The sequence below is a fragment of the Sinocyclocheilus anshuiensis genome, unplaced genomic scaffold (genome assembly GCF_001515605.1).
Source record: "Sinocyclocheilus anshuiensis isolate Anshui unplaced genomic scaffold, SAMN03320099.WGS_v1.1 scaffold1038, whole genome shotgun sequence".
In the NCBI taxonomy this organism is placed as follows: domain Eukaryota; kingdom Metazoa; phylum Chordata; class Actinopteri; order Cypriniformes; family Cyprinidae; genus Sinocyclocheilus; species Sinocyclocheilus anshuiensis.
Genome location: NW_015536540.1, coordinates 745569 through 757908, shown reverse-complemented (window position 1 = coordinate 757908; position 12340 = coordinate 745569). Strand labels below are relative to the sequence as shown.

Genomic DNA, 12340 nt, shown 5'->3' with positions numbered 1-12340 from the left:
ATAAAATAATACAGAGATAAAAATAAAGATGTTTAACTCTGTACACATGGAATAAACTACACTCTAAAAAATGCTGGGTTAAATATAACCCAGCGCTGGGTTAAAAAGGGACAAACCCAGCTATTGGGTTGTTTTGACCCAGCGGTTGGGTTGTTTTGAACCCAACTGCTGGGTCAAAACAACCCAATAGCTGGGTTTGTCCCTTTTTAACCCAGCATTTTTTAGAGTGTATATTTTAAATATATATTAAAATAGAAAAGTTATTTTGAATTCTAGGTGAGCATAAGATACTTCTTTCACAAGCATTTACAAATCTTACCACCCCCAAACTTTTGAATGGTAGCGTATTTGTTCTCTATATTTGTTTGACGCTTTGTTTGAATTTTGTCTGATGCGGATAATTCACTCCAAATGAAAACGGACAAACTGTAATTGGTTGCTTTATGCGATTCAAATAGCACTGGGCCAGAATAAGCTACGATGTGGACTTTTTGCCATTTAGTCAAAGATCTGGCCACAACTAGAAAACCATTATCTATTAGCTTTTATGATTTAATAGACAGATCTGATATTAAAATTCTTCCATCTGTTGAACATTTCTTCCACAGATGCTTAAAATTTAACACAAAAGTTGAAGGCAAACTGATGAAGTCATTCATTAACTTTCCAGTTAATTTAACTTGCGTTCTCGATATATTAAACATCATGGAACAGGGCTGCTGTCGTTGTGGCGGTACGGTTAGCCTCGCGTTGGATCTTAATTTTGTGAGGGAGCACTCAGGCAAAAACATCAAGCAATTAGAAACATCTGTTGGGCATTACATCACCAGACTACGATGCACACGGTCAGTAAATTTCGCTGGAATATTGCGCTGTCACTTACCATCATCTAGGTACATTTGATCCAGTTCCTGTGGTTCCTGCTTGATGCTGACAGCCAGCATGGTGGAGGCGTCTCCCTCCTCCTGTAGGAGGGGGGAGGACCCGCTCCTCACCGGCCCTTTGGTTATCTGAGCTGCTAACGCAGAGGCCTCGCTGGTGGCTTGTGATTGGGTCAGACTGTGGCTGGGAGTGAAGGGGAGTTCTGGTGCGGAGTTTGGGGTGGAAGGATGGGACCCTGGAGAGGATGCGGCGCTTCCTGTTGGGTAGAGGATGGACTGCGGGTAGCGTCCGGGTGTGGGCTGGATGGTGGAGACGTGTGGGACTGTTGGGGACTGGGGGCCAAGGTTCGATCCCGCTGATAGGCACTTAGAGGAGAGGTGAGGCGGGGAAAGATCCTGTAGTTTGGGACTGGTGCTGGGGGAGGACGAGCAGGACAGGGAGGTGGGTTTTGCCACCAGTCTCTGAGGGCTGGATGTGAAGGAGCCCGTGACACAAGGCCTTAGTTCTGAGGGCATCATGGGGGTCATCGCCGGGGGGCTGTAGTAGGGCTTCGGATGCAGCGCCAACCCAGCGGGATGGAGCGGCACACATACCTGGGGGAGGTCGTAGTCGTCGTGCGGCTCTGTTTTTATGGTTGGAACTGGGGAGGCGAAGGGCAAAAGAGAGCAAGAGAAAGATCAATGATGATCAAGAAAACCGGGGAAAGGAGAAAAATGAATAAACACACGTTCCGGGTTCATGTGACTTTATGCGAGTTAGTGCGAGTGAGTGGGTTTGTGGCTAGGATACCCACAGCGAAACAAACATTCTCATCAATGAGACTATGTGTCTGAGGCTACGCGCTCCCGCCCAACTAAAAATATTTTAAAAAAGAGGAAAAAAGGGATGAATCATCACAAGAGCCTTCCAGCTGCTTTCGAAAATAAAAGGGCTATTTTTTTTGGATCTGCCCCCAGTGCTAATACCATATAAGCGTGCATTATGAAATATTTTCATATAGTATAGTAGCTTCACATCCATAGCTCTACCAAAAAAAAAAAACCTTCTCATCAAGAAATAAAAATCTGCATTTTTCTCTAAGTAGAAGATTCAGTGTGTCATTTTAAGATGGGATCTCAGGTTTAACTGAGCCAAATTGCAACTGAGCTAAGAACTGGACTGAGACTGGATTAGAAACAGATCAGCAGATCGTATATATTGAGTGCATGGAGTTCAAACTAACAGTAAGTCTGCCCATTTTTGACATACACAGTAGCAAAAGAGACTTTGAGACTTTGTGAAAAGAAAAAAAGAAGAAAAAAATAGTACTCTGGCTTTAAGTTCATGCCTTTTAGTTTTGAAGTCATATATAGGATATACTCTAGCAAATACAAAAGTAACTTTTAACAGGTCAAACCCCGAAATATTGACAAGCAATTTTTGTCCAATCAGGTGCTCAAGAATGAGAATGTCCTTCCCCTTAATACAATCTGTAACTGACTAGCAAATTGCAAATCACAGCTGTGATGTAAATATAAGCCTATTGGCTACTTTAAAAAAAATGTTTGTATGTATATAAACTTCCTGTTTCTACAGGAAAATACACCACTGCAGAAAAGAAAACTTTTCTAAAGCAATTTCAAAAGGTCATTAATGTACTTCTGTTTTCAGCATCCAATTATTGAAGGCATTGAAAAGACTGATAATGACATGACTACTTGTCTACAACTAAAAACGACCTCACTGTTGTTTCTTGGTGTATGTGATTCTGGTGAACAGATGTTGAGCGACTGGGAAGAACTCATCTGTTGTTGACAAACTCTTCATCCTCATGATGTTACATTTTTCACCTTTTAACTTCTGTCTGCATTTCTCAACAGACTGTCAGCAGCGGTTTATTTTTCTTCGGCGATGAGACATCCCTCACACCAGCATGCCTCCACAGAAGCCCTAAAGTTTTATTTTGAATTCTGTCAGCAATACAGAGAAAAAGGGGAACTCTCTGTGCCGCCCAGACCGACCACAAGTTTAAAATAGAGCCTACACCTATTTTAAGCCCAGAAAGGGGAAATGAGGCTTCTAGCACATGACTATAGAGGCAGGCAGATATCTGTCACTCCGCCTCATGTTTAACCTCAAAAGCCAGATGATTCAGATTTTTAACACCTACCACAGAAGCTTATAGACTCATTATACTCATCAGGACCCATTTGTTATTCTGTGTTAATATGAAATCAAATAAACAGACCTCATCATGATTCATAATAAACAGTGTTATCTTAAAATTGTGTCTGCAACAGTTCTGCAAGGGATCTGCCAATTAACAGTTTTTGTAAAAAAAAATTCATTTGCACATTGCACATTACATTATTTAAAATGTACAATATACATATGACTCTGCACATCATTAATGGTTATTAAAAAGATGCAATTCTAGGTGCATTTAAATAATAATAATAATGTCAAATTAATTTATTTACATTTTAAATCAATAATTATCAATTTAAATTTAATATTTTTATTATTATTTATTTATTTTTTACATTTATTATTTACTTTAATTAATAATTAAATATTATTAATTTATTTATTTAACTAATTAATAATTAGTTATTTAAAAAAAAAATATATATATATTTTAGGGGTCCTTGGCAATGACTTTAAGACTGCCCTATAAAGGAGCTAATGTTTAGCTAAATGTTTCATTGTTCCACCCACATTAAATGTATGACGTACAATTTGAATTTGATGTACATGTATTTGACTGCTGGACAGATACAATGCATAATCTTTAGAAATGTCCAGTCTAAAAAAAGACAGTACTGCAGTGTGAGTGGGACGGCCTGCAGTTGCAGTGCTCACACTTCAGGAGACAGGGTTGGGACAAGTTGGGTCTGACTCAAGCCTTTGAACCACCCGCTGGTTACGCACACTGGGCCTGTGGGGAATTAGCAGTGGTTAGGACTTTTCAGATGTCAAGTCATTTTTTTTTATTTCACCTGGCAACCAGTCTGGATTTGAATAATAGCATTCACATACTGGACCCCACCCTGTCACTGCCCTTCCACTGCTCCCGGAGCAGGTATGGAAAAGAACAAATTTTATGGAAATTATTTTAACAAAGAAAAAAACTAGCCACAATTCCATCCACTAAAAAAGGCTTCAGAATTTCTTCTGAATTAATTCAGTCACAGATTATAAATAAAGGAGTGTGTATGAATTCAAGCAGAAGGAGGTGATTTTTTTACCGTTTGAGGGCAGGTATGTGAAACGCTGGTACTGGCTTCTCTTCCGTTTGCTATTGCACACATAGAAATTCACTTGAACTGGGTTGGATATTCTTTGGTTCCGGTATGGTGGGACATCCACAAGCAAAGCCACCTGAAATTCAAAATATGAGCTGAAATTGAATCGGGTGAGCCAATGTCAAGTCAAGCCACCTTTATTTATATAACTCTTATAAAAAAAAAAAATAAAAAAAAAATAGTGTCATTAATTAGCTCTAGTCAGTTCAGTTCAATAACTGTGTAAAATTAATCAATTATGAAACAAGTTTGAACTGGGTTGGATATTCTTTGGTTCCGGTATGGTGGGACATCCACAAGCAAAGCCACCTGAAATTCAAAATATGAGCTGAAATTTAATCGGGTGAGCCAATGTCAAGTCAAGCCACCTTTATTTATATAACTCTTATAAAAAAAAAAATAAAAAAAAAAATAGTGTCATTAATTAGCTCTAGTCAGTTCAGTTCAATAACTGTGTAAAATTCATCAATTATGAAACAAGTTCAATTCAGCTCAACTGAAGACAGTTGTCATTATTCAGCTTGAGTGAGTTCAATGTTGATTCAATTCAGTTCAATAAGTGTCGATATTGTAAAATGTTTCAATTATGAACAAATTCAATTCAACTATAAAGTAGCTCTACCAAAGACAACAGTGTCATTTTCAGTTCAGTTCAATAACTGTGAAGTTTATCAATTATGAAACAAATTAAATTCAGTGATAAGCAGCTCAACTGAAGACATTAGTGTCATTATTCAACTCAGTTCAGCGTTGATTCAACTCAGTTCAATATCAGTTTCAACGTTGCAAATTTGTCAATTATAAACAAATTCGGTGCTATCAAGCACCTAGACAATATAGTGCCATTATTCATCTCAATTCAGTTCACGTTCTCCTCCAGTTGTACGACTGCTGTCAAACTGATAAAATTATGTAATATTAAATGTCTTTTGAAACCCAACTAAGCAAGGAACCCAAAAGCCACCAGGTGACAGGAATGAGGGGGAAAAAACCTTCAACCTTCAACCTTCAACCTTCATTAAGTGACCAATGGCCAAAATAAATGTACAATGCTGCTGTGCTGGTCAGGATGCTCAAACAAACAGAAAAATGTTTTTATAACACCTCAGAGCCATTGTGTGGGTTACTGTACTTCTAGTAGTTCTGGATATTAAGTGTGGAAAATATAACGAACTTTAACACAATCATTTGGAATGGTTTCATCAGACATTTTAATGAAAACAGTTTCTAGATACCAAAATCCTTAACAACACCGTCTCCGTTATTTAACCTCACACCATGTGCTCCATCCAACAGCCGCACACGCATCCAGCGACTGTGGCTTTGAGAGCTCGGGGCAGATGAGGTTCAGACAAACCAAACTGCATGCAGCAGACGGTGTTATTTTTGCACTTCTCACCCTGAATGAGAGAGTGTCCGGGGACTCCGTCCAGACTGCGCTTCTCCCCTCTCTGTCTCCAGACACCACTGAACTTTTGACCGCTGAGCCGTCTGCGATTGTAACTACAGTATGAGAAAGGTGCTGGGAGTGTCAAACTGTCTATCTCCCCACAACCTCTTTTCCTCCACCCTGAGATGAACCCTGTGTGGCTGAGAGGAGATTGATGGACGTGCTGTACAGTAGCCAGAGAGGAAGTCATCAGTCTTCTTGCAGGTTTTAGAACCATGTGCAGGTGAGCTGTTTATATTAGCACATCGCCTCAGCCGCAGAGCAAAGCCAGACCAAGCACAATGTGTTAGAGAGAATTTCATCCATTAGTCTGATCCGCAGCTGTGCTCAGGACCCTTGGCCCACAGCAAACTCCAACAAAATTCAAATTTACCTCTAAATAATGTGTTAAAATGGCAACGACACACCCATGTACCTATAAATCCTAAATGAACGTCTTTCACAACTCATTTTACTTTTGTAATGTGATGAACTTCTGAGTGGAACAGCATATTCAATGAAAAAAAATAAGGCAATTCAGGTCATTTGGTGGCCTCATCTTGGCTATGCCCAAAAGAAGCTATTTTGGTAATAGGCCTACAGTTTTTATCTACTTCATTGAGACTGATTGAAATTGCCACAATTGTGACAAAGATGACATTTCATGTTACAAAACAGTAATAAAATCTTAAAATGGTAACATAAATGTTGTTTCTTTATTTTAAATCATGCTAAAAACTCGTTTTTAGGCTGGTTCAGTTAATGCACATGTATTCTACTATATAAAAGTTTGGGCTCAGTAAGACTTTTTTTTTTTTTTTTTAAGAAATTAACATTTTTATTGAGCAAGGATACATTAAAAAACACAAAAAAGTGAAAGTAAAGATTTTAACACTGTTGATGAAAATAAATGCTGTTCTTTTGAACTTTCTATTCATTAAAGAATAATAAAAAAACACTGTTTCCACACAAATATTAAGCAGCACAACTGTTTTTAACATTGGTAATAATAAGAAATGCTTCTTGAGCAGCCAATCAGCATATTAGAATGATTTCTGGAGGATCATGCGACACTGAAGACTGAATTTTAATATATAATAAAACTGTAATAATCAAATTTAACAATATTACCATTTTACTGTGTGTTTGATCGCACTGAATATACAGTGTTATTTAAGAGATTGGTAACAAAAGAAAAATTATTTAAAAAAATGTCATGTCAACTTCATCTGCATCTGCATACAGGCACCACATTCGAGCAACAAATTTCAAATGTTGGTATTTATATGAAAAAGTAATGTGACTTTAAAGAAGATCAAGCTTTATCTTCTGGATTTGCACATGAATGTGCCGATTGTGAAAATACAAACATATCCCTTCCAAAACTTCCAAAAGGCCGCTGACACAAGCCAGCTTACCAAACTAAAAGAGCCATGTGGTTTAGACTGTGTGAGAAAATGGTTCACATTTAATAAATATACATATACACACACAGCAGGGCAGGGAGGGGCAGAAATCAAAGGCGTCCTTGTAAAAAATTGTCTAACACATTAATGCTCCATTCAAACAGATGGTCTCCATTCACTTGCTGAGCATTGAAACCAGGCGTGGAGGCTCTCATAAAGTTCTGAACCAAGAGACACCAGACAAAGGCTAGCTTTCAGGGAGCTTTTGGCTCATGCACGGAAGAAACAAACATTCATTCATCCTAAAAAAATATGTGACAGCCATAGAGCTCTCTTCATTTTATCATGAACACATGAGCTCAGACAGAAGCTAATACAATTCTGCCGTAAATTTGAAGGAATTTTAGCTAGCTCATTTTCTGATAGCGGGACCCAAACTTGCATTTGAAAGTTCTGCCGAGAAGCAATTAAAGAGTCACTATGCAATTATACATTCGCTTTACGAGAATCTACAAATCAAATGGTAAATAGCTGGTGCCTTTGCCTTTGATTAAAACATTCTATCACATTCCGGAACTTTATTTAACTTAAGTCTATGTTTCTTAGCTGGACAATACCGACGGTTAAGACCTTTAGAATGGGTCTCTTCCAACAGTCTGAGCTCTACAGACAGACATGTGCTACCTAACAAGTGTGTGTGGTGTGGAGAGCAGGTGCAGTGCTTCACACACAAACACTGTCTAATCCCAGAGTCTAAACTGTGGTCCCTGAGCTCTCACAGAAAGAATCTTCCATAGAGAAAACAAGGAGCAGGTTTGCGTGTGTTGTATGTATGTGTGTGTGTGTGTGTGTGTGTGTGTGTGTGTGTGTGTGAGAGTGTGAGTGTGTTTCCTCCCGAGAGCAGAGAGTAGGGCTCAACACGTACATTATATCCGCTTTAGACACAAAAAACAACCTGTTTGCCTCAAACACAACAATACAACAAAAAATCGTACTTTTAAACTCATTTTCTTATATATTTATGCATACATTTGTATTATTTAATTAGTAAAATTCTCAGGATTTAATCTGGCTTCCTTTTTAATCATAAAAATAGGTGAAAAATGGCAGACTTACAGATTTGGATGATTCTCTGTTGACTTTGGCCTCCATTTCCCATATGTGGTGGCCATCTGCAAATAATAAATAAAAAACGAGCACAAATTTATAGCATATCATTAAGATTCACCTCACATATGCAAAGGAATACACCAGAGAGCTTCAATTCTAAATTCAACAGAATTTTTTATATTTGAAAAAAAAAAAAAAAACGAGTATACATAAAAAATTATAATGAACCATATAACTATGCATAGTTAGCATAGATAAACAGATGAGATGGGGATAAATGTATTTAGTTGTTTTTATGAATATTTGGTGCAAAGTATGTATATGTAATATGGCTAATACTAATAGAATATTTCCCAATAGTTTTCCTATTTAGCCTGTCGTAATATTTTTTTAATTTGTTGTGCTTATGTAATTCTTTTTCATATTAATAAAAAATTATAAAATAAAATAATTTACTTTTTGGTACTGTGTTGAGTCACCACTCGAGATCCAATGTAAAATCTGGGTCCTGAAGCAAAAATCGGAAAACCAGTAGAGACCCACTGCCGCAGACATCTTCAGTCTAACATTAAAAAGGCAGAGATACCAAAAGTCTTTCTAGAGCTATCGCTATACTGCAGTCAGCCTCGCGATTACATCATGTCCTGTCTGCCTCTGACCCGCTTGGGCAGATGGGGGGCTGATGCAATCCTAATGATCTTACCAGAGCCAAGAAGTGTGTGCGTGTGACGTGCTTTTGCTATGGGGGGGACCAGTCGCTTACATCAGCCCCTTGTGGAATCTCGCAACTCATGACAAATAGTGTCTGAAGGGTCCAATAAAAGGCCTGGTAAACTCTGCTTCAGATAATGAGCAGCGGCTGTTTGGCTAAAGAGCGTCACAGACTCTCATCTGTCCTTTCTCTCGATCGCCAATCTCTGGCTTATTTTCTCCTTATTATAAAAAGTTTTATTTAACTATTTTCAGCCTCCGGTTTCTCAGAGCAAACAGGCTTTCCCACACAAACGTTTGGGAACAAAAGACATATTAAGGTTTCGTTTGCTATTTTCAGTTAAGATATCACTGAAAAGCCGTTTTTACTCAGGCCGTAAAAGCAGGAGAAAACCGCAGGGTAGTTTGGTCACAGCAGAGACCTGCTAGGGCAAACCACAGACGCACACATGACAATATAAAGCATCATCGTGTCTAAGACAGAATAAAAGAAAAGAAAGCAAGCAGAAGAAAGGAAATTCTTCTAATTTTATTTAAAACAATAGACAATGCATCTTTTGAAACTTTCCATTGGCTCGTCTGCTGTCATCATTTTACATAATTGCATATTGCTATCATACATTTCACATTGACGATGCTCCTGGGTTTAAACAGAATGCGGTGGAAAAGACTGTATTGGTTTTCCATGATAATTTTCTATGACAAATATGCTCCAGCAGACCCTGAAGACTGTATTCCTAGACACTGAGTGCTTTATTTATGCCACGGAGAAAGATCAAATGTATTGTTCTCACCTCTTTGAAATATTTATATGAGGTCCCAAACTTAAAGTGAGACAAATTCTGGTCAAATTTCAAGACAAATGACTTGTCAAGTTCTTATGAAGGTACTCAACAGCATATGCGGCGAATAGATCAGAATAGCATCAGATTTAGAAGCGTGCTAACAATAGTGGAGTAACGTCTGATTGCGATGAATCTGGCATCGGTAGTAATTTTCCATTAGAGTTTCGCAAAATATTCCAGACATATTATTCAGACTTTAAAGATGGAATGCTGAGACTATTTTGATTGCATTTTAAAGGAAAGCTTAAACAGTGGGGTCTAGATTTCCTGGCTAGTCGCGCTGTGGTCTGTGATGTGGTGGAACGGTCTGTCATTACAGCTGGAAGGTAATGTGATGCTAGAGGGATCCTCCATTCCCACTGTCTCCTTCTCTCTGTTTTGTTCCTGCTCTTTTTCAGATCAGTTCCACGAAGTATGCAGAGTCAGCAGCCAAATATATTCTGGTTAAATCTGTCTATCTACAGTGATTTTACTCTTCTTTTTATAAATTACATATTAAAAGTTTGGAGTAAGTGGAGTCTTTTTTTTGGCGGAAGAAATTAATACTTTTATTCCGTAAGGGTGCACCAAACTGATCAAAAAGTGACAAGTAAAGAGATATGTAATGTTACAAGATTTCTATATCAAATACATCCTGTTCTATTGAACGTTCTACTGGTCAGAATCCTGGAAAAGTCATGGTATCCAAAACAGCAAAATAATAAGAAATCCTTTTTGAGCACCAAATATTAGTATATTAGAATGATTTCTGAAGTATCATGTGACACTGAAGACTGGAGTAATGGCTCCTGAAAATTCAGCTTTGGCATTACAGCAGTAAGTAATATTTGAAAATATAAAACAAAAATATTAAATTCTAATAATATTTCAAAATATTACTGTTTTTACTGTATTTTGATCAAATAAATGCAGTCTTGGTGAGCTTAAGAGATTTCTTTCAAAAACATTAAAGGGGTCATATGATGTTGCTAAAAAGAACATTATTTTGTGTATTTGGTGTAATGAAATGTGTTTATGCGGTTTAAGGTTAAAAAAACACATTATTTTCCACATACTGTACGTTATTGTTTCTCCTCTATGCCCCGTTTTTCTGAAACGCGTCGATTTTTATAAAGCTCATTGGCCTGAAAAGCGAGGTGTGCTCTGATTGGCCAGCTATCTAGTGTTTTGTGATTGTCCGAATGTAAATACAACTTAACCGCTGATTTCTAGTCGTGTCCTCTTTTGGAAGGCCAAACAAAGTAGTTTCGCTTTCACAACGAAACACATGTCGTCACACACGGCGGGCTTGAGTGAGTGGCGGCGGGTGGGCTTGAGAACGGCGCGGCCGGTGGATTCGACGAAAGAGCGGCCGGCGGGTTTGCGGTAACCACATGTGACGACCCCGGGCTGTAGTTTCACTTTCACAACGAAACACACAGCGTCTTCACGACATGGTGGCAGCAACAATACTACAGGGAGAATAAAAGTTACGCCTTCTTTCTTTGCGTGAACATTTGGGCGGCGTTATGCAAATTTTCCCACATTGTGACGTATGTGACGTGGGGGCGTGTTAGAATGAGCTGTTTTAGGTAGGCGTGGTTGACACTTAACTTTTATAAAGAATATCTCTTTGGATTTGAGACTTTAGCTTTTCAACTTTCAACTTTTAGTCTTTGCAACTTTACAGATCTTCTTTATGCAACAAGAGCTTGTAACACTTCAAAGAGAAAGGAAAAATTGAAATCGCATCATATGACCCCTTTAAAAAAATCTTACCAACCCCAAACTTGATGTAGATGTAGTATAAATATCAAAATGAGAATATATCAGTAAAAAAAGTTAAACAAGCTCAGTGAAAAAATACAAGTTTTACTTAACAACAAATCCATTATTATTTATTAGTCACTGCAGCTCTAATTCTTTATAAATAACTCTTTCACAATCTTCAGTCACTCTGTTCCCCAGCCTTTCTCTTGCTCTCCTCGTCTCTGCGAAGTTTAAACCTTTTCCCTGAGCCTTCCCTCCAGTGGGACGTGCTTAAGTGCTAGTGCAGGACTGTGGAGCCTGTGGTCATAAGAGCCCTCTTCTCTGCTCAGACTGAGCCATGTGAGTGGAATACCTGCCCGCTCTCCACGCTGGAGAACTGATGTACTTCATCTGACAAGGTGCTCAAAAAATCCTCTGGCCCAAGACTCAGCCACTAACCATGTCATATCAGAATACCTGCTCAGAGAGAAGCAAACAAGTCCATTACTAATAAATATCCTGAGCTATTTTTCTTGAAATCAACTATTTTTATATGTCAACCTGACATACTTCAAATACCAAACTCTAACTAGAGTTTATATGTGGATAGGGTCTTACTATGCAATTGCTTACTGGTTCAAGTCAAAAATGCCTACCCCGAATCTCTATGATATTCCGGTCTCTAAATATGGCTTTTGAAACTTTGGTGAAAAAATTCTGATCGCTTAGAAAGCTACCGGTTCCACAATGTTTACACATTAAAGTCTAAAGGGACAATTCACCAAAAATGAAATTCTGCCATCATTTACTTACTCTCAACTTTTTTCAAACGTCTACGAGTGTCTTTCCTCTGTCGAACATAAAAGACGATATTTTGAAGAATGTTGGTAATCAAACAGTTGCCAGTAGCCATTGACTTCCACAGTATGTATGTTCATTCTATGG

The 12340-nt window shown here is 38.2% G+C and overlaps 1 protein-coding gene across 1 annotated transcript in view; it reads right to left on the bottom strand.

Moving 5' to 3' along the window:
• Positions 1 to 875: 875 nt before the first annotated feature.
• Positions 876 to 12340, bottom strand: part of LOC107697147 (nuclear factor of activated T-cells, cytoplasmic 1-like) — a 35651-nt gene continuing 24186 nt past the window's right edge. Inside the window, exons 7-9 of the mRNA XM_016497808.1 lie at positions 8118 to 8173; positions 4110 to 4242; positions 876 to 1522 (exon numbers count right to left, since the gene is read on the bottom strand). Of these exons, the coding sequence (XP_016353294.1) occupies positions 876 to 1522; positions 4110 to 4242; positions 8118 to 8173 (836 nt within the window). The remainder of the gene's footprint in view (positions 1523 to 4109; positions 4243 to 8117; positions 8174 to 12340) is intronic.